The following is a 22,781-nucleotide window of genomic DNA, read 5'->3' as shown; positions in this document are numbered from 1 at the left end:
ATTTGTATATATGTTTTTGGTTTGCTTCCGCCTGTTTATATTGTTATTTGCCTACTCTTGTTTAGTTTCTACCCTCAAACTCATTACTTGTTGTTCCGGGTTACGAGTTGGCTTGCCTACTGGTGGGTAATAGTAGGTGTCATCATGACTTGAGAAATCGGATCGTGACATTTAACTACTGGCACCATTAGAAGGATCATTATTTGTAAGGGTGTCACACTTAATATTTATAAATCTCTATATATATAGAGAGAGAGAATTTCAATCGAAACCATTTGAAGTAGATATTTTTTTCAATAACTTGCTCATAATAAAAACAAATTCCACATTAAGTGATAATATTGACGAGTACATACATCTTCACCAATCACTTATTTAAACCTCATTTGTTTCCATTCATTTATTTACACAATAGAAGTTTGAACTTAGTATTCAGATCTCATTAAAATAATTTTTAAAATATTTTTTAATTATTGAATAGATTTATTTGAATATTTTAATTAAATCTCAATTATTAAGTTTTTTTTTTTAAAAAAAATCAAATACTATTTATGACTTTGAATAAATTTAAATGATTAACATTTATAAGAAAGTATTGATATTATTAGCTAGATGTTATCTATCAAATTTCTTTTTTTAACAAAGATGACATTTCAAAATTACTCTATCTACTTCCATTGCTAACTGAATCCGTTATCTATCATTTATCAAATACTAGTACTACTCACCCACCATAACCATCATTGTTTGTTATAACTTAGGGGTGACAAAATGATAATTTATATGGGTATCTACTTATATTTATTTATTTTAAATTAACAGATATCTAATTCATTTAAAATGGATAAAAAACTAACAATATACATATCACTCATCTATAAGTGGATAATGAAACGGGTAAAATAAAAAAAATTAGGCATGGAGGTGGGGGTTTGCTGGGGATGGGGGATGGCAGGGGTTGTGGGTCGGGTTAGCGTAGGTGGAAATAAAAAAAATATTTTTTTAAAAAAATAATTTTAAAAAGTTTTACTTTTTTTTTGTGGGGGTGGGGGGTGAGGAGTTGATAAAACATTTTATGTTTAAATCTTTTAACAAGATCTTTACTATAATATGGGTACCCAGTTATCCAAATTATTCATTGGATAACTCGTTTTTATCCATCTAAAATATGAATTGAGTCGAGTATTTTTTCCAGTTTTGTTTAATTCGTTTTAATCGGTTCATATTCAACTCGACTCACTCATTTGCCACTCTTAGCCATAACCATCGTTTCCTCAAATCAGCATAGTTTAGATGTTGCCAGTTGTCACCGCTAATCATCATCACCACACATGGCGAAGCCATAGACAAAAGGGTCATCTAGCGTACACTTTGTCAAAAAAATATGTGGTGTGCAGATGTTCATTGTCAATATTATGAGCGTATATTTAATTTTCCAAATCTTTAATACACTTGAGATGAGATTTTTGTACATTTTTCACCTAATTTCTGACTCCACCACTAATCACCAATCATCATTACCACATAAACTATCTATTATACCGAATATCATCATCATCAATCATAGATTATCAATCATCAGTATCCGTCAACACAAATCACCAATACAAAGCACCAATACCTAGTATATTTTATACAAATTCTATAGTGCTAAGAGTTAATTACATCATATCTCAATTCTTTTTCAAATTACAAAAAATTCTTAAATTTGGTGGAATCCAGATACATCCCAAAACGTCATGATACATCACGTCCCGATTTCAAATACAACCTTCAACGTCCCGATATATTGCTTCTCGGTTTCGAAACATCACTCAACGTTCCGATACATCGCGTGAAGTGATGTATCCGAAAATAGAAAGAGTAGAAATTTTTGTAAAATATAATAAAATAAATTGTGTATTAGATAATTTTTTTCCTATTTTATGAGAGGAGAGAGAAAAGTCCAATTGGGTCGAAAATGAACTTTATAATGTGATCTCTTTTAGACTTTAGTTAACTTAAAAACTACTTCAATTTATTAACAACCCCCCCCCCCCCCCCCCCCCGCCCCCCGCTCCACCTCCCCCTCCTGTACTTTTGTGAAGTTTCCACTGAAGAACCCAAAGTCTATCATATCTCTAGATTAGCCCCCAAAAGATGTAGGTTTTTTACTTTTGTGTCCTCAAGACTTTTCTCTTCTTGATTGTTCATTAGTCGTTTCTGGACTGGACTTTATTGCACACTTTGACTGTTCTTGGATATTTTTGCCATAAATCTGTGCCTCCAAAATTTGATATTTCATATAGGTTTGATCAATCTTTGATATTATCTCCCTTTGGAATTGGTCAAAAAATTCAAAACCCCTTGTAGTTTTCTTGTTTTTATATTGATGGGTTTTGTCTATTTTGACCACTACATCTGAAATTCTTCAAGTTCAGTACTGTTGGGGTTGTAAATCTCTTCATTGGGTGTGCTTAAAAATCCAACTTTGAAGGTTCTTGATTCTCCTTTTTGATCTGTAAGCTACTGTTTTAATGTCAGTTCTTTGGTAATAGCTGTAAAGGTTTTGGCTTTTAACAAGTTGGATTCATTTCCTGTTCTTGATAGAGTTGTTTGTGTGTTATAGAGATAGTTTAGTTATGGCTTCATGTAAAAAAGGAAGAATGAAAGATGCAGTTTTTAGGCGTTTAGTAGCTGTAGCATTGATAACTGTGTTTGGAATAGTTTTGATTTTGATTCTCTTTAGGACTAATACAATTTCTAGTTTGATAAACAGTGACATTTATGAGAGTACTGAAAGTATTGAAATTATTGAACCGAAAATTCCGAAACTCCTCTTGCAAAATGAGTTGTCTGTTAGCTTGCATAAGAGGAATCAGATCCCTCCAAGAAACTTGGATTTGTATCCAAAGTTGGTGAAAGTTCATGTAGTTATTGTTTTGTATGTTCATAACCGGCCCCAGTATCTTCAAATCGTGATCGATAGCCTTTCTCGCGTGGAAGGAATTAGTGAGACTCTGCTGATTGTTAGTCATGATGGATATTTTGAAGAGATGAACAAGATTGTGGAAGGCATCAAGTTCTGCCAAGTGAAACAAATATTTGCACCTTACTCACCTCATATCTTTTCCAATAGCTTCCCAGGTGCATCTCCTAGAGATTGTAAAGATAAAGATGATCCAGTTGAGAAACAATGTGAGGGAACTCCTGATCAGTATGGGAACCATCGGTCACCGACAATTGTGTCATTGAAGCATCATTGGTGGTGGATGATGAATACTGTGTGGGATGGGCTAACGGAGACTCGTCAGCACTCAGGTCATATTCTCTTCATAGAAGAAGACCATTTCATTTATCCCAATGCATATCGCAATATGCAGTTACTTACTGAGTTGAAGTCAAAAAAGTGCCCTGACTGTTATGCTGCCAATCTAGCGCCATCTGAAGTGAAGTCGAAGGGAGAGGGATGGGAATCTTTAGTTGCAGAAAGGATGGGCAATGTGGGTTATGCATTTAACCGGACAGTGTGGAGGAAAATTCATAATAAGGCAGCAGGATTTTGCTCTTTTGATGATTACAATTGGGATATAACAATGTGGTCGACAGTTTATCCTTCATTTGGTTCTCCAGTTTACACGTTACGAGGGTCTAGGACCAGTGCCGTTCATTTTGGGAAATGTGGTTTGCATCAAGGTCATAGTCGTAATCTAGCTTGTATGGACAATGGCAATGTGAATATTGTTGTCGATGAAATTGATAAAGTGGCAAATATCAAACCAGAATGGGAAGTTCGGAAATATGAGCACCAGGCAGGATATCAGGCTGGTTTCAAGGGATGGGGAGGCTGGGGAGATGTACGGGATCACGAACTGTGTATGGAGTTTGCTAAAATGTATGTCTGAGGGTGGTCTTCCCCTTTCTGAAGAGTGATATTCTGAGCTTCACAACTATACTACTTTTAAGGTCTGGAAATTCTGGTTTCCCATGGAAATCACTCTTAGTGTAAAACATGTGTAAAGCTTTAGGAATGATGTTATGCTTTACATTCACAGGCCAGCTATTATTGAGTGCACACTAAATTTTGTTTTGCATCCCTTTTCTGAAGAGTGGCCTCTGAGCTTCATAATCATACTACTTTTATGGTTTGGATCTTTGTGTTTCCCATGCTCATCATTATTAGGTGTAACACATGTGTAAATTGTAGGAATGACATTGTGTTTTACATTCACAAGCTAGCTATTATTGAATGCACACTAAATTTTGTTTTTTATAGTTCTTTGTTTATGTTTACAGATAATTAAGTTTTTTAATTCCTTGGTTGCACCTATAACCTATGTTGTCCAAGAATTTTTTCTTTCTCTTAAGGTTCTTCTTTTATTTGGGCGGTATGCAGTGATAGATATTTTTTTCTGGATAAGGTACTAAATTAATGGTAGAAAAATGCCGATGCTTGCTGCACATACTTTCTGTGGCTTTTTCCTTTCCGAGTACGTTCAGTAAGGTTGTCTTGGTGCTGGCGGAACATCTCATTTAATACTGAGCAGCTTTTCCTTTTTGAATTAGAAATATTTAGCATCTCATGTTAATTGTTGCATCCATTATTACCACGATGTTTCTACTGTGACCTTTATTTTCTGCTATTTGTAGTAAGTTCCTTTAACTGCAATGACCAAATGGTGGGTTGCAAGTCACTTTTTTATCAGAAATTGCAAGGGATTCTTCCAAAAGGATTCGGCTAAATACATCAACTTTTGATTTTTAAAATGAGAATTCTCTCCTTGTTTCTTACTGTACTTCCAGAAATGCTTAGCTGTGTTCAATTTTTACAGCTTGCTATAGTTGGAAGTAGAGACTGTTTTCTATGTTCTGACCAGGATTAGTAACTGCTTAACTCATTAGAATTGGTGTATCTGAAAATAGTTCCTTCAACATTGATTGGTTCTTTCCTGTACCAAAAACAAAAGGGACTTTTAGAATATGGATCAACTGATCAAGGGGGTGGCCTATTGCGCGATGAGCTGGAGTAACAGCCTTGCGAACCAAGGTTGGTTCAAATCCCAACAAAGGCGTAACTAGGTAATTTCTTCTCATTTGTCTAAGCAACTTAGAGTTGCCCAGTACATGTGTTGGTCAGTCGTTTGAGGTGCGTGCAAACTAACCATGATACCATTATTATTTGATATAAAGGACATCTAGAATATGAAATAGTGCCTGGAGATTGCACAGAAATGCATGACTTTTATGTGTGTCACAGAACTCAGAAGGATTTTAACAGACAAGGAGGGGATTGGTAGGTTTATATCGTCGTTTTTTTTTCTTCTTGCCAGCCTCTGCAACCAGTTTTAGCTGAAGTGGTAGTCTAACTGGATTATGGATATGGATATGGATATGTTGCGTCTGTCGAGATAAAGCATCTCTTTCCTATTGATCTCCATATGTCAAGAAGTGTTCATCATCTGCTGATATTAATCTCTGTTTTTTTAGCTGTAGCATCTCTGTGTATCGTCCATTTGACACTAGAGCACATAAACCTTGAATGTCCTTCTGTGCGTGTGTAGTTGTTTACTTAAAGCTTTGATTTCGGAACAATCCTGTCATAGCCATTAGTTTTCAAGGTAATAAGCTGATATCGCTCGTGTCTATTGAAAGAGATGCACACACTTGATGGTTTTCAGCTCGCTTTCACATTAAACAATTGTGACATTGGTGTCTCCGATTTGGTATCTGTAGTTACATACTTAAATTGAGAAAAACTTGGACTCATTACGACTTTACTGCTGCACCTGCCTAACTTTTCTAAAGCTTATAATTCCTTTATTCTGAAGGAGAGCCTGATAAAGTTGTTGCCATGTGATAAAGAGGTCCCAGGGTTTAAAGCCTTGAAAAAAACAGCCTCTGGCAGAAATGCAAGGCAAGACTACATACAATAGGCTCTTGCGGTCGGCCCCTCCCCAGACCGACCCTGTGCATAGCGGGAGCTTTAGTGTATTGGGCTGACTTTTTTTTTTCATCGCAAATGAGGTCAAAAGTTCATGTCCTTTGTGCATCTAGTTCCATGTATGGCTTCTCAAAATTAGCACAGTTGAGGATGGTTGGTTGCAAACAGGACGAATATGTGAATGATTTGGCTGTTGGGAAACCACATTTTATGGTTGCATTCTTGTGGTTTGGCTGTGAATGATTGCTTCCCTTCACACTAATGCATGCTTAGGATGTGTTCCATTGTGAAATCTTTTCATTTTTTTTCTAGAGTTGAGCTGCGAAAAACACGTTTGACGTCAAACAAAAAGGTGTTATCACCTCAAATTACTCACCAAAGTAAAAAAAAGAAAAACTTCAATTTGTATTTATGGGTAATTACAACTTCAATTCTTGATATTATTTTTCACTTTAAAATAAAAGCTGTTTTTTTTTCAAATTATAAATGAAACATGACCAAATGCCCTCGACGGGTAATTGTTTTGTTGTTGGTGGTGGGGTTAGTTTGTTTTGTTGTTTTTGTTTGTTGTGGAAGATGGTGCACCATTGATTTCAACCTTTTCTTTGCTTAGAGGAATCAACTTGTACTAGTTCTAGGTTGTGTTAGATATGGTTGAACACATTTTTTGTTTTTCATATTCGGTTGGTTAAATATTTGAAAAACATTTTCCTAAAGTAAGGAAAATTAAGTTCATTCCACAAGTGACATCATGTGTTGATTGTATCTTCTTAGGGGTGTTTACGGGTCGGTTTAGGTTGGTTATTGGTCAAAATCAAAATTAAAATCAAATCAAATTAAATATAATATACATTTATCTATTTGGTTGTTATCGATTTCGGTTCGGCTTGATTCGGTTATTAATCATACACAAACTAAAAGAAACAATTCATTCAAAATGTGAAAAATATGACAACAATACATTCAAAACGAAAAATAGTTAGAATAATTGATATTACAAAATTTTCGATCACTAAATTTACTATGAATAAAACTTCAAATTCACTATTTTGACCTAGAAAGAAGAGACAATGACATTTTCAGTCCCGTAAATATTGTCATAGACACCCATAGGCCATATACATGAAACCAATAAGATAAATGTTCTCACCTTGGGGATATTTGCTTTCATAAGTAAATTATAAATAACTTTGATGAAAACAAGTATAAGATCTTTAAAATTATTTATAAAAATAATATATTATGTGTTAACAATAAAATATATGTATATAATTTATCGGTTTGATTTAGTTATTTCTTTAGTTTTTTCGAACAAAATCATAACTAAATCAAATACTATTGATTTTTAAAAAGGGAAAAAGGACAATTATACCCCCGAACTATCGTAACTGGTATGCAGATACCCTCCGTCATACTTTTGGGACATTGGTTCCCCTGCCGTTCAAAAACTAAAGCATATATGCCCACGTGTCATAATCTTATCCACCGATCGATAATTATTAAATATTGAATCGACGGATAAGATTGCGCCACGTGTCCCTATTTAGTTTTCCGTTAGAGTGAAGGGCATATATGCATTAGTTTTTGGATGACAGGAGCACCAATGTCCCAAAAGTATGACAAAGGGTATCTGCATACCATTTACAATAGTTCGGGGGTATTTTTGTCCTTTTTCCCTTTTAAAAATATAAAACCAAATCAAATCAAATCGATTTGGTTCATTCTTGATTTAGATCGATTTTTATCCAAACTGTGAACACCCCTATATCCTCCATGTTCTTTAATACATCTCATCTTCACCCTACCCTTCATTCCCTACCACTCATCTATCTCACATCATATTTGTTTAGATTATATACGAATATTTTTTATTACATATTGAACACAAAAATTAACTAAGAAATTTATTTTCTTTCGTACCGAACACACCCCTAACTCTACTCCCTTCCTCTTTCCTCCGATAAGTGATACTTCGATAAATATGTATATGCATATAAGCATAATATCAATAGCAATTTATAGCGATGTTTTATATAAACAGTAATCGATTCAAATGCTTCATAACTTTTTTCATATAAATAAAAAAGCAGATTTACACACATTAATAGTTTTTTGGCCAATATAACATGAAAAAATTGAAAAATATTTTCTAAATACGAATGGAGAGAAACCTCTTCAAATATTTACATTATTTCCTGTATTGCAATAGCCAATAGCTTTCTATATCACCTAGAATTTCCTTTTATTCTTGATTTTTTTAAATATTTAATAGTATATCTTTTTTCGCAATTATGAATCCATCTATGAGTTTTAAAATGTATTATTCTAAATTCTAATATTTATTTAAGAGTTAATATCTCAAAAGGACGTTATCATATTAACGATCGATCTGTATCTCATAGACATTCTAATGATAAAATTAATGACTACGTGACTTTATATGAAGTCATGAGCAATAGCAAAGTCAAATCGTCGTCTATAGGCGAAGGACGAAAGCTCATCCTAAATTGTAATATTTCTTATCTAAACACCTATGCAGTACCAAGAGGCATAGAGAGGGAGCTAAATCTATTTATATTATGTATGTATATATATGTATAAGGGCTAGAAAATAGAGAGGAAAAAAATACATTTATGTAACAATTCACATTCATTTTTAATTTCTTTTGCTGGAAAACTGAATTAAAAAGACATAATTCATATTGCCCACAACAATCATTTTATGTATGTGTTAATATTCAAAATTTTCAACCGAGTTTATAATTATTGAATAAATTTTGTTCTGATGGACAATTGAGCTGTTACTATAAAAATATGAGTTTTCAACTGAATTTACTATTATAAAAAAATTATTGAATTTGAAAAATAAGAAAAAAGAAATCTATCAAGTTTAGATAAGCCAAGAAGAAAATAAATAAATAAATTGATTTATGGTTACAATTTTGTTAGTTTTTTAGTTAAATTTTCTTATTGTGTTTACTGTTATAACAAAATTTAATAGTAACTTTGAACTAGATTTTTTTGAATTATTATTTAATTTATTTATCTGATTTTGATTTAACACTTAATTCAAGAAAACAAAGAAAATTTTGAATCTTCTCAAGTTAAAATAGTAAAATGTATCAAATATTTTTTACATTCGTATAATTTTAAATATGATGTGAAAAATTAAAATTTAAAACTATAAAAAAATAAAAATTACTCATATCTTTTAAGAACAAACTGAAACATTCCGTATAAACAACAATAACAACATATTCATTTAATGGAGTCTCAATAGAATATACACAATTCTTATTATTACATAGAGAGTCGACTCAAGTGCATCAAACCCAAACACGAGAAAGAAAATCCAAACATGAGTGGGAATCATAAAAAAAAGTAGTGGCAGAGAGTGGTTCCCTTTTCAGGCAGAAAATCCAAAAAAGAAAAGAAAAGAAAAGACTTAAATCCTAAAATATTTTCTCTGTGCTGCTGTGGTCTCATGTAGGGATGTGGAGCATCCTGTGTAGACAACCAAACGTTAATTAGTTACAGCAAATTTCAGTTGATTTAATTGCTTGTGCCACTCTTTGAGTATTTAAAGGTGTTTTGGTAAAGCCCCAACAAAAGTATATGCTTAAAGACTCTATTTTTAGCTGACCATTTTTCTTGATTTGGCTGAATGATTGACAATCAAGAAGCATAAGTTGAATAATTTCTTCATAAGCTTTTCGTGCTTCTTCACATGGAGGAATCTTGGATTGGTACAAGGTAGTTCAAGTGGGTATCACCTTTTACCTTTTCTTTTTGTTGAATTTGGTGGATTCTTGCTGTAACTTGTCTTTTCTTTATCACCTTATTTTGGTACTATATTTATTCTGGATAAAGGTGAGACCTTTTGGAGTTTTTGTCTGGTTTTCAATTTTTTGTTGTTACATTTCAGATTCTTGATTCTTGATTCTTCTAGGCTTTTACTAATAACATAGGGGAGTTTTTCCATCCCCAATTTTGATATCTTCTTGTTGATTATTAAGAATCAATACAAAAGATAGCTAGAGAAACTGAAATTCAAAGAGGATATAGAGAGATGTCTTCTAGTTCTACAACAAACAGGACGAATTGCTCAAGGGGCAGTTCAGCTAGATCTAGGCATGGTGCTAGAGTTATTGCTCAGACTTCAGTTGATGCAAAGCTCCATGTGGAGTTTGAGGAGTCTGAGCAACAGTTTGATTACTCTAGTTCAGTTAACTTGTCTAATTCCACTAGCAATCTTCCATCTTCAACTGTATCTAATTATCTCCAGAAAATGCAAAGGGGAAGTCTAATTCAGCCGTTTGGATGTATGATTGCTATCGATGAGCACAACTTTGCTGTCATAGCGTATAGCGAAAATGCACCAGAAATGTTGGACTTGACACCTCATGCTGTTCCAAGCATCGAACAGCAAGAGGCTCTGACATTTGGAACTGATGTCAGGAAACTGTTTCGATCTGCAGGTGCTTCTGCCCTTGAAAAAGCAGCCAGCTTTGGAGAACTTAGTTTGCTAAATCCTATTTTGGTTCATTGTAAAAACTCAGGGAAGCCTTTCTATGCGATTCTGCACCGCATTGATGTTGGATTAGTAATAGAGTTGGAGCCTGTGGATCCAGATGAGGTCCCTGTAACTACAGCAGGAGCTATAAAATCTTATAAGCTAGCAGCTAAAGCCATTGGAAAATTGCAATCTCTGCCAAGCGGGGATATATCATTGTTATGTGATGTATTAGTTAGAGAAGTGAGTCATTTGACAGGCTATGATCGTGTTATGGTTTATAAATTCCACGAGGATGAACACGGGGAAGTAGTTGCTGAATGTCGTATGCCTGAACTAGAACCTTATCTTGGCTTGCATTACCCTGCTACAGATATACCACAAGCTTCAAGATTTCTCTTCATGAAGAATAAGGTTAGGATGATATGTGATTGCTTAGCTCCACCAATTAGGGTGATTCAAGACCCAAGATTGGCTCAGTCGCTGAGCCTTGGTGGATCCACATTAAGAGCTCCCCATGGCTGTCATGCACAATACATGACCAATATGGGTACTGTTGCATCTATGGCGATGTCTGTGATGATTAGTGAGGAAGATGATGAGTTGGATAGTGACCAGCAAGTGGGAAGAAAACTGTGGGGTTTGGTAGTTTGCCATCACAGTTGCCCTAGATTTCTTTCTTTTCCTTTGAGGTACGCGTGTGAGTTCTTGCTACAAGTTTTCAGTGTTCAGATCAATAAAGAAGTGCAAATGGCAGCTCAACTTAAGGAAAAACAGATACTGCAAACTCAAACTGTTCTGTGTGACATGCTTCTAAGAGATGCTCCCATGGGGATTGTTACTCAGTCTCCTAATGTTATGGACCTTGTAAAGTGTGACGGGGCTGCACTTTATTATAGGAACAAACTTTGGTTGCATGGTGTTACCCCTACGGAGTCCCAAATCAGAGATATAGCTGAATGGCTTAATGAATCTCATGGTGATAGTACAGGTTTAAACACTGATAGCCTCATGGAAGCTGGCTGCCCAGGTGCTTCTGTGCTCGGTGATGCGGTATGTGGAATGGCTGCTATAAAAATAACTTCAAAAGATTTCCTCTTCTGGTTCCGCTCCCACACAGCTAAAGAGATCAAGTGGGGTGGTGCAAAACATCTTCCTGGAGACAAGGATGACGGAAGAAAAATGCACCCAAGGTCATCATTTAAAGCCTTTCTGGAGGTTGTTAAGCGGCGGAGCCTGCCTTGGGAAGATGTGGAAATGGATGCCATCCATTCCCTGCAGCTGATATTGCGAGGATCTTTGCAAGATGAGGCTGCTGATTGTTCTAAAATGATTGTGAATGTCCCTGCTGTAAATACCAGTATAGATAGAGTGGATGAACTTCATATTGTCACAAACGGAATGGTTCGTCTCATTGAGACAGCATCATTACCCATTTTGGCTGTTGATGCTTCAGGCCGTATCAATGGATGGAACTCTAAAGTTTCTGAACTAACTGGATTACCGGTAGAGAATGCTATAGGTGTACCTTTGGTTGATTTGGTTATTGATGGTACAACAAACACAATTAAAGGTGTTCTCTCCCTGGCTTTGCAAGGTGATATTCTGGTTATCCTTGTCATTTACTTTGTTAGTTCAATATTTGCAATATGTGTAGATGAACGTACCTTGTGAAAAAAACAAAAGATTGTTTCATGCCACTTTATCTATTTTTCCTTTCTTAAATTACAACTTATGCACGAGCTGCATCGGCTATGTCAAATTGTTTATTTATCAATCCTAGCAACATTTAAAAAAAAAAAATCCTAGCATATTTGGTCTCATTTTGAGTTTGTTTCCTCGTGTATAAAGACCTCTGACATGAAGCTCTAAAAAGAACAAAGGAAATGTCAAAAACTGTAGTGGAATTCAATGAACTGTTTTGGACATTGCTGGTCTTTCACATTTTTGGCCCCTCATGCAGTCTGAAACTCGATTTTGATATGCTTTACTCGATTTTGACATGCAGTCTGGTATTTCGACCTCAATGCTGGATATTATCACATTATTTGTTGTTGCTACTTTTCTCTTCTCCATTATTTTCAGCATGACTTCTCTACTGTATTTCCCTTCCATACTTGATTTTGATATGCTTTACTTGTGCCGAGGGTCTATTTTTTTTTTTTGATGACAAGGGAAACCCGCAGCCGCTACCCTTTGGGTGCACACAGGATAAAACCCCCGCTCCTATGCAATAGCTCGCAAACCACATAGGAGAGGTAACCCGCACTAGGCAAGCCCGGTGCGATGAGCTCGACCCAGAAGGCAAACCCCTTGCTTTCGCTGGCAAGGGGTTTCGAACTTAGACCTCCAACATGGAAGTCCCAAGCCCAAACCACTGGGCCACCCCGAAGGGTATTATTTGTTGTTGTGCCGAGGGTCTATTTGAAACAACCTCTCTACCTTCACAAGGTAGGGATAAGGTAGCGTATGCACCACCCTCCCTAAACCCCACTTGTGGGATTACACTATGTATGTTATTGTTGTTGTTCTTGTTAGGATCCCCATTCAGGGTATTTCCCTCTCCCTTCCTGTCTTTTTTCTCTGGTATTGCTACTTGACATCCATGCAATAACTTCTGTGCTTATTTTGTTCTTTTCGATTTTTTTCCTTGAAAATGATTCTATTTTGATATTTAAATTGCAGGCAAGGAGGAGAAAAATGTAGAAATCAAACTTAGAACACTTGGTCCTCAAGAAAAGGTCGGGTCAATTACAATAGTGGCTAATGCCTGCTGTAGTCGAGATGTTAGACAAAACATTGTTGGAGTTTGCTTTATTGGAAAAGATGTTACTGGGCTAAAGCTGATTAAGGACAAATATAGTCGCATTCAAGGTGATTATGTTGGAATTATCCGCAGTCCATCTCCTTTAATTCCTCCAATTTTTGTGATGGATGAACATGGAAGATGTGTGGAATGGAATGATGCTATGCACAAGTTTACTGGGTCGAAGAGGGAGGAGGTCATTAATCAAATGCTTCTTGGTGAAGTTTTCACAGTCAATAGCTTCGGTTGCAGGGTTAAAGATCAAGACACATTGACCCAGCTCACGATATTATTGAATAGAGTAATTGCTGGTGGGGAAGGTGAGAAATTGTTTTTCGGGTTATTTAATAAACAGGGTAAGTATATTGAAGCCTTAATCTCTGCAAATAAAAGGGTTGATGACAATGGTCGGGTAACTGGGGTCTTGTGCTTCCTGCATGTTCCTAGTCCAGAACTTCAATATGCAATGCATGTGCAAAAGCTGTCAGAACAAGCTGCTAAAAATAGTCTTAAAAAGTTGGCTTATGTTCGACTTGAACTAAAAAACCCTTTAAATGGAATAAACTGCATACAGAATCTGCTGAAATCTTCTGATTTAAGCAAGGATCAAAGGCAATTGCTGAAGACAAGCACAATGTGTCAAGAACAACTAGCCAAGATCATTGATGACACTGATATTGAGAGTATTGAGGAATGGTATGATAATCTGACCTGCATTTATTGTTATACCTTTTATGTAAAGAAGAAATATCTGTTTTATGCTCAGGCCATTGCACTAGTATTTCTGCTCATCTGGATCATAGCTGTAGCTTCTATGTACTTGCAAAGAGCTACTCTGCCTGCCTGTTTTACACAAAGTGTGTGCCTGGCATTTTGGGAGATTGCTAAGGAAGTTCCTTTTTTTCCGTTTTGTAGAGATTGCTAAGGAAGCTGATGCATCAGTTCTTCTGTTCTTTGCTTTCAAAAGTCTTTGATGTCTTTCTCTCTTCTTGATGTTAGTTTATGTATCTCTATGGTGAATGGCGGGGATGGATTGAAACAAATGAAGAATGGGTTGCTTAGAAGTTCCCTTAGGTTATCCAAAAGGCTAATGATCCACAATTTATGCTATGTGGTCACTATTACGCTTAAGGCTCTTACCCTGTCAGGAAAATAGGGAAAAGAAGAGAAGAGTCAAAGTACAAGAAGGGAAAGTAGGAAAGAAAATAGTGGGCTTAGAAATGAAATTGTCCTGCTCTCTGGTTTTCAAACTGAGAATTAGAGAGAGCCCAACTGTACAATAAACTATGTTGCGTGGGCACTTCAAAATTCGTGTGCGACACCTGTGTCGAGTGTCGACATGACATGGGTGTGGGTGTAGTGTGGGATTAATACCTGATTTGGTCAACTTACCTTGGATACTTTGACTACATTCTCTGACCGAGAAGTATAGATTGATTGGATATATATATTTGTCTATGAAAATGCTTTTCTATTATGCAAGGTACCGTTTGAGTAAAATTTTGGTGTTTATAAAGAATATGAAGTTAGATTAATTTAAGTTCTATAACTTTAACTAATCAAAATCTATAGTTTATATGTCGTAATATACATTTATTGGTCATATCCCAATACCCATATCTGCACTCGGATCATACCCCTGAATTCTAAAATTTTTGTGATGAAGAATCCGACCTCTAATCTGCACCCATATTAAATACCCACACCGTGTCCGAGCAACATAGAAGACAACTACACAAAAAGCTTCAATCTAGTTGGGGCTGACTGTATGAACCCTCAGCATCATAAATGCTCTATTTGGGTCCATAATATTTTGATATTCCGTACTTAAGGATTATCACACAGGGAGTCTCTACTATACTCTAGTAGTTCTATCCTTATTATACTAAGATTCTTCTAGTTGGTATCACCTATATGGATTTTCAGCTTCCATTTTTACTAGATTTGGCTGGATCCTGATATATTCTAAAAAAAATTTAGATGACTTTTTTAAGTAAACTTTTTTCGATGTGATTTTAGGTCTACCTCTTCCTCTTTCAACACGTTCATATTCATCATATTTTCACATCTGAGAACTGGTGCATTTGGAGGCCTATGTAACATGTGGTCAAACTATTTCAAACAACATTCTCTCAGTCTATCCTCTATATGTGCTACTTGCACTTGTAGGTGGTTGTGATAATTTCTGATCTTATCTAATATTGTATGACCGAACATCCATTTTAATTTGCATCTCTGTGACACTCATTTTGTGGATATTTATTATCTTTATATATTTTTGGACTGGTCCTGATCATTGCAATATTTTTTTCAGCTATATGGAAATGAACTCTTGTGAGTTCAATCTTGGAGAAGTTGTTACAGTGGTCATTAATCAAGTTATGATTCTTAGTCAGGAGCGCAAGGTTCAGGTCACATGGGACTCGCCTGTCGAAGTATCACAGCTGTACCTGATTGGTGACAATTTGAGGCTTCAACAAGTCCTTTCTGACTTTTTGACCACAGCTATCCTCTTTACTCCCTTTGAAGACTCCTCTGTGCATTTCAGAGTAATTCCAAGGAAGGAACGTATAGGGACGAAGATGTACGTCATGCATCTTGAATTTCGGTAATCATTCTCTTATCACTCAGATTTGGATTTATTGATTTTTTTGCATGCAAGTCTTTTGTCAAAATGAAGTCTATGGGCTTGTTTTAGATTGTGAACTAACTACTGCTAGTTATCTCAACGTAATCCCAGCTATGTTCTCAAGATTGTGATTACACTCCATGCTTCTTAGTGTACATCTTTTGCTGTTTTATTGGAAAACACGATTTTTTTAAAGTATGATTTGTGTGGCTTAAAATGTTTAAACAGAGTAAATTACAGAAATTTGACTTGTATGAGTACTAATCCAAATGTAGAGGCTTTAGATTCTGTGACAAAGTGCGCAAGTTCCATTCTTCATTTCCTCAAAGCTATTTTTTCTCTAATGATATCTGAAGAAAGCTCCTCCGCTTTAAACATGGGAGACCATTAAGTGAACATGTAAATTCTCTTCAATTGGAGGTACCGATGCATATAATGTACCCGCAAACCATGCTGAAGCTGAAAAATGCTAAGTAAAGCTTTCTGAGCTGCTGAAACGGCACTAAAATGCCCTATTGCGTGTTAATCTTTTATCTCTCTTGTAATACGGGGTTAAAATAATAAATGTATTACATAAGGCTTGGGAGATTAGAGGGGACACAAATAGTATGAAGACTAGGACAACTAATTGTATTACGGAAGCAACTAGATAAGTGGGGTTTCCAAGGGTAACTTTGGTGGACATAGAGTGGCTGGTGGTGGAATTGAGAGGTCCAAGAAAAAGTGGAATTCAAAAAAGTCGCTTACATGAAGTTAGCGGAGAGCAATAAAGAGGAGGAAAAGAGGGCAAATAGGGAGAGGCACAAGACTTGAAGGAAGGAAGCAGGGATAGCAGTTATGACGGCTAAAATGGCAACATTTGAACACGTGTATGAACTAAAGGACAAAGATGAGGAAAAGAAGTTGTATAGGCTTGCCAAGGCGAGAGAAGGAGAGCTCGCGACCTAGACCAAGTGAGGTGCATTAAAGACAAGAATGAAAAAATATTGGTGGAAGAGACGTACATTAAACACATATAGCAGGATAATTTCATACTCTTAATGTAGAGGGACAAGAATATTGTGTCGGGTGATTTAGAGTACTTCGAGAGCCATCAAGATTTTGGATATTGTAGGCGTATAAAGTTTGGGGTGGTTAAGGGGGAAATTGCAATTCGTAAGATGAGAGGGGGAAGAGTGATTTGGCCAAGATGAGATTCCGATGAAATTTTGGAACAACGCAGGCAAAATAGGTATGTAGTGGTTGACTTAGTTGTTTAATGTTACTTTTAGGAAGACTAAAATACCCGGAGAATGGATGTGAGATATAATGATCTCGTTGTACAAGAACAAGAGTGATACTCAAAATTGCAACAACCATATGGGTATCAAACTATTAGGCCACACTATGGTGTTTGGGAGAGAGTGGTTGAGATGAAGATTAGGAGGGATGTGTCTATTTTCGAGAACCAATTCAAATTCATGCCAGCATGATCAACTATGGAAGTCATTCATCTTTTAAGGAGATTGTTGGAGTAGTATAGAGATAGAAAAAGAGACTTACATATGATGTTTATTGACCTAGAAAAGACATATGACAAAGTCCCAAGGGAGGCTTTATGGTGATGCTTGGAGTTTTGAGATGTACATGTGGCATATATTAGAGTGATTAAGGATGGACATGTACAATGAAGCCAAGAACAGAGTGAGAACAGTCGGAGAAACACTTCCCAATTGAGATGGGGTTGCACCAGGCATCAATTCTTAGCCCATTGTTTTTTGCATTGGTGATGGATGAATTGATACGACATATTTTGGGGAAAGTACCATGGTGTATGTTATTTACTGATGATATAGTATTGATTGACGCGACATGTGGGGAAGTTAATTGTAGACCGGAGGTTTGGAGACAGACCTATAGTTGTTTTCAGGTTGAGCAGAATCAAAATAGAGTACACGAAGTTCAAGTTCAGTGACGCGTCACATGTGGCGGATGTGGAAGTGAGAATTGATACACAAGTCATTCCCAATAGAGGAAGTTTCAAGTATCATGGGTCAGTAATCTAAGGAAATGGGGAGATCAATGATGATGTCACACATCGTATTGGAGCTAGGCGGATGAAATGGAGGCTCACACATGGTGTCCTATGTGATAAAAATGTACCACCTTGACTTAACGACAAGTGTTATAGAATGGCTGTTAGACCAACTATATTGTATGGAGCAAAGTGTTGGCCAATCAAGAACTCACATCCAAAACATGAAATTAATGAAAATGGGGATGGTTACATGAATGTTTGGGAACACTAGGAGAGACAAAATTAGGAATGAGGATATACGGGGGCAAGGCGGGAGTGGCCTTCGTGGTGGACAATATGCGGGAAGCGAGACCGTGATGTTCATGCATATGAAGAGGAAGAACATAAATGCTCTAATGAGGAGGTGCGGGAGGTTGACAATGATAGCCTGATAGGTCTAAGGAGGGGTAGAGATGGATCTTGGAAGAACTGGGGAGAGGTGATTAGACAATATATGACACATTTTTAGCTCACTGATCCTATATAAGAGAAAATGGAGGTCGAGGATTAGAGTAGAAGGTCTATTGGTAATCAAGTGATTTCTCTCTTTCTTGTGGGAGAGCATCGTATTCTTCAATTTTATCACCATTGTTGTTTATGTTACTTTGGTTATTTTTACTATTTTTCTCTGTCAAATCTCAAACTTTTCTTTTCTTTGATATTTTCAGCATAGCTTGTTTAACTCTAGTATTTTTCAAACTTGTTTTGAAAAACACTTTTCTTGAGCCGAGAGTCTTTTGCAAATAATCTCTCTACCCCTCTATGATAGGGGTGGTTTGCCTACACCGCACTTGTGGGGATCACACTAGGTATGTTGTTGTTGTAGTATCAAACAAGGGAAATCTGCCTCAAATTTCTTTTTCCTGGTCTGTTAGAATTTACTTAGAAGGCTAGAAGTAGCAGTGCAGTGCTCGATTAGGTTTTTAGCAGTTTTCACTGATTCTGAGATTTCAAATGTTGGAACTCTTTGGAGTGATCCTTTTCTGTCACCCTTTAGCATAAGAGTAATACATTGCATATATTATTGTAGTAACCAACATTTTCTTCAAGTTAAAACGAGGGGATGGAAAGAGAAGGGGCAAATTGAGATTACCCTCCAGAAAAGAAGGAAGAAAGGAAAAATAAATATAAAATATCTCAATTTATCCAAATTTTATAGAGCTGCATTTTTTTTTTGGTAATGACTGTGAACTATTACCATTGACAACCAAGAAAGTAAAACAAACTAAAGAGCACCTAGGACTACAATCACCTTCTAGGAAGGGTACTATAGCCATCTAGGCCCCAGGCAGAACAAGAACCAAAGCAAACAAACTAATTACATAATTTCCGAAACAAAGACCGACATCTATGTGCTCTCTTTGTACTATGCAGTAACTGTAGTCTATGTTTGATCTCTTTTTGTATCTGTGTACAACAACAACAACAACAACAATATAACCATTTGAACCCACAAATCCCACTTGTGGGATTACAAGGGTATGTTGTTGTTGGTTAAATGCTAGATGCTTAAGTACTTGAAGTTGTAATCTTTTAGTCGTATATCACGATGAAATCTCTCTTCAAATAATAAGCTATCGCATACCCTTTCTCCTAATTCTTAACCAAGGTTTATGTGCGAAGTTTGAAGAGTGATCTGCTTCCACTGTACGTTAAATCTTACTATATTGCATTTCACCTCTCAGGATCACTCATCCATCCCCAGGGATACCTGACGAGCTAATTCAACATATGTTCCACTACAGTCAGAGCATATCAAGGGAAGGTCTTGCCCTATACATCAGCCAGAAACTTGTTAAAATCATGGATGGCACCGTCCAGTATCTTCGTGAGGCGGAGAGATCCTCATTCATTATATTAGTTGAATTTCCGCTGGTGGAGAAGAAGAACAACTAATAATTCCAGACATAAGTGTTCCTGACTATCCTGCTGCAGACAACATATTTTTACATGACTAGTACTAATTCACTTACTATTTCTAATGGCTCTTCATAGTTTACCTAGCGAAGAATTTCCACTGCTGATATCTTTGCTCCATCACTGGAAAAAGGCTAATTTCAGAGAATCAGCAATGTAGAAGCTGCAACATCAGTTGCTTTTCGTTGCTTCTTCTTCTTCTTGTACCTAACAGCGTGGGGCGCGGGCATCTTCATAGCCATTTAGGCATGTTGTTATTTCAGCATAACTTAGCTATCAACTGACATAATGTACAGCAACTATTAACAAGAACAACCTTTCAACATATCACTCTACTACTTCAAAGTAAAATCCACATAATCTTAATGTCAATCTTGAATTGTTTCATCTTCCCATCTTTATTGCGATGTACATATAATCAATCAACCATTTATTTTCCTAATAAAATATACCCAACCTTTTCATTCATTTTCTCCATACACGAAGTGTTTAGAAGTCATAATCATCATTTAGCATAATTGAGTTTTTGATGATTTAGTAGTGAACCAGCATGAAGATGTAATCCTGGTTGTCTAATATATGTTGTTTCTTGAAAAGGTATTTGATGTATGAAATGAAGTTTTTTGTTACTTTCTTTTTTCATCTTTTAACCAAATTAAAATTACATACTTTTGAACAAACCTAAAGATTATGTATCACATTCTAAAGATAATGGAGTTACTGGACTTGTATACATGGCAATGACATGGTTGCCTCGAATGTGGTACATCATTATTGATATACTTGTGCCTTTTTTTGGTTGGTAAAAAGCAAGTTAGTCCTATTTAGGTGTTTTAATAATTTTTTTAATATTATGTATCAATGCTAATTCTATGTCGGCAACTCCGATAATGCTAGATGTTATATTATCTTAATTAGTCTTACATAGTTCAACATTTCCTATTTCATGACCTACTCCTTCCGTTCTTTTTTAGCTGTTACTATTTTCTTTTTAATAGTCAAACGATATAAATTTTAACTAACATTTTCAAATATGTTTTTTCATCATATTGATATGAAAAAAATTACAATTTATAGTACTTTTCGTATAGTTTTTTAATATCTAAATTCTTATTTTAAAATATCAAATTAGTGCAATCTAAATTAAATTTAAAAAGTAGTCAAATTGACTCTCAAAAAGCGTAATATGACAGCTAAAAATAAATAGTGGGAATAATAACTAAAATTGTGTTAAAATTAGATGATATTGTTGTGTTTGACTAAACACGTGCTTAGTAGAATAATACATAAAATTAGGCATATACAAATTTTATAAAAATAACAGTCTCTGGAAACATGGATTTGAAGATATAAAATTAGGAATGTACAGATTTTATGAAAATAATAGGGGATAAACGTGCAAAGACTAGTGTATATATATATATATATGTATATGTATGTATGCCAACTAATTATTTGTTTCAATTTTTAGATTAATAACCATTAAATATATGATATTTCTAATCATAATAACGTGGTGCAGATATGATATACACTCATTTTTATGAGATGTCTACCCTATTATTATTCATACAAATTAGACTTCATCAAAAAACAATATAGGGTAAAAATAGAGAAACAAATAATAAGTGAAGTTCAGTAAGTACTACTAATTCTTCATTTGATCTCAACCCTTTGACTTGGAAACTTTTTTTTTTCTTCTAAAATTTATGTTAGTGATTACATTTATATGTAATCAATTTTTGTTCTTTCTTAAAGCAGAAAAAGTTTCAAGTAGAATATATACTTTAAAGGTGTTTTTATGGAAAGGATATTTTTCGAATAGGTTTACCCTTAAGAGATATTTGTTGAAAGTTGAATGGAAAAATTACTAGAATATTCAATTTAAGATTTTAATTTACATAATGTTAATTTACTCTTTTTATTTATAACATTATCATTTTAATTACAAACTTGACAACTTAATAAATATACATATCTTTATACGATTTTTTCACCTATTTTTTTAGCTTAGTGGGCTGATTTTATGTGTTTCATAATTTATTATTTTTACTTTTTTTATTTTCAATCACAACTATAATTGGTTACATTATTTTTGCCTTTTTTTTTTTTCTCTTTCTTACTTCATAAAACTACACTTCTAAATTTATTTTTTCTTTCTCTTCAATTACGTTTTTTTTTTACTTTTAGAATAATATAATGATAAAAAAAAAGAAGATATAGAATGGTATAAACTTCTTGTTTTTCTTGATATTATTTAAGTGCAAATTTGGTATATATATGGTGGTAAAATTATGAAATAAAATAGTATAAACATGTTATTTTTCTTGATATAAGTTATCTGCAGAATAATATATATATATATATATATATGGAAATTAGGATATGGAATGGCATAAACATGTTTTTTTGGATATAAATTTTTTAATATTGTATACATTATGGTGACAATTTGGTGTACATTACAATTTTTGACATATCGTATTTACTTTGGAATTCTCAATGACAATTATAGTTGAATATAATTTTTTTACTTAAAGATCCAATTTTTTTAGGATGCACGTTTCTTTCTCTCATTTTTTTGGTTGATTTTTTCAATTCTAGTGCTGATTTTTTGGGGGAGAATTTATTGCCTAATTAATAGGATTTCTACCATTTAACACATTCCTTATTTGATACAATTACTCTTGAACTTGTTCTTCTCTCTACATTTTCGTTTCAATTCTTTTATAAAAAAAAATACCAATTTAAGTTCCATTATATAAGTACCAATATATGCAAAGTAATAAAAAAAAAAAACATTTGCATACCCTAATAATAACCATTTGCATACCACAATAATTATTTATGCATACTAATTTGTATATCAATAATAGAATTCTTTTAGGTAATATTGTAAAAAAGGAAAATATGAAATCTTATTATGGTATCAATTGATGT

General features: G+C 34.8%; 2 protein-coding genes across 4 annotated transcripts; both read left to right on the top strand.

The window, feature by feature from the left end:
- Positions 1–2,152: 2,152 nt before the first annotated feature.
- Positions 2,153–4,073, top strand: LOC125839720 (alpha-1,6-mannosyl-glycoprotein 2-beta-N-acetylglucosaminyltransferase). Its single transcript, XM_049518706.1, has one exon. The coding sequence runs from the start codon at positions 2,622–2,624 to the stop codon at positions 3,882–3,884; it is 1,263 nt and encodes a 420-aa protein (XP_049374663.1). The 5' UTR covers positions 2,153–2,621; the 3' UTR covers positions 3,885–4,073.
- A 5,393-nt stretch (positions 4,074–9,466) lies between these two features.
- On the top strand, positions 9,467–19,870 carry LOC125839695 (phytochrome C). Of its 3 annotated transcripts, none has more exons than XM_049518685.1 (5): positions 9,467–9,673; positions 10,206–12,030; positions 13,119–13,935; positions 15,554–15,847; positions 19,610–19,870. In XM_049518685.1, the coding sequence occupies exons 2-5, from the start codon at positions 10,209–10,211 to the stop codon at positions 19,818–19,820; spliced, it is 3,144 nt and encodes a 1,047-aa protein (XP_049374642.1). In that variant the 5' UTR covers positions 9,467–9,673; positions 10,206–10,208; the 3' UTR covers positions 19,821–19,870. The 3 variants fall into 3 exon arrangements, with proteins under 3 accessions (XP_049374642.1, XP_049374641.1, XP_049374640.1); XM_049518684.1 differs by having other exon boundaries at positions 9,467–9,682; XM_049518683.1 differs by lacking the exon at positions 9,467–9,673 and having other exon boundaries at positions 9,913–12,030.
- The last annotated feature ends 2,911 nt before the right edge of the window (positions 19,871–22,781 follow it).

Source organism: Solanum verrucosum, unplaced genomic scaffold (genome assembly GCF_900185275.1).
Source record: "Solanum verrucosum unplaced genomic scaffold, falcon-dt-bn FXZP01000175.1, whole genome shotgun sequence".
NCBI classification, from domain to species: domain Eukaryota; kingdom Viridiplantae; phylum Streptophyta; class Magnoliopsida; order Solanales; family Solanaceae; genus Solanum; species Solanum verrucosum.
The sequence above is the reverse complement of the archived record's forward strand: the minus strand, read 5'-3'. Positions and strand labels throughout refer to the sequence as shown.

Coding starts and splice junctions, on each gene's coding strand:
- LOC125839720 (XM_049518706.1), top strand. CDS start 2,622: ATGGCTTCATGTAAAAAAGGAAGAATGAAAGATGCAGTTTTTAGGCGT.
- LOC125839695 (XM_049518683.1), top strand. CDS start 9,990: ATGTCTTCTAGTTCTACAACAAACAGGACGAATTGCTCAAGGGGCAGT. Junction 13,936..15,553: donor ATTGAGAGTATTGAGGAATG/GTATGATAATCT, acceptor TATTTTTTTCAG/CTATATGGAAATGAACTCTT. Junction 15,848..19,609: donor GTCATGCATCTTGAATTTCG/GTAATCATTCTC, acceptor TTCACCTCTCAG/GATCACTCATCCATCCCCAG.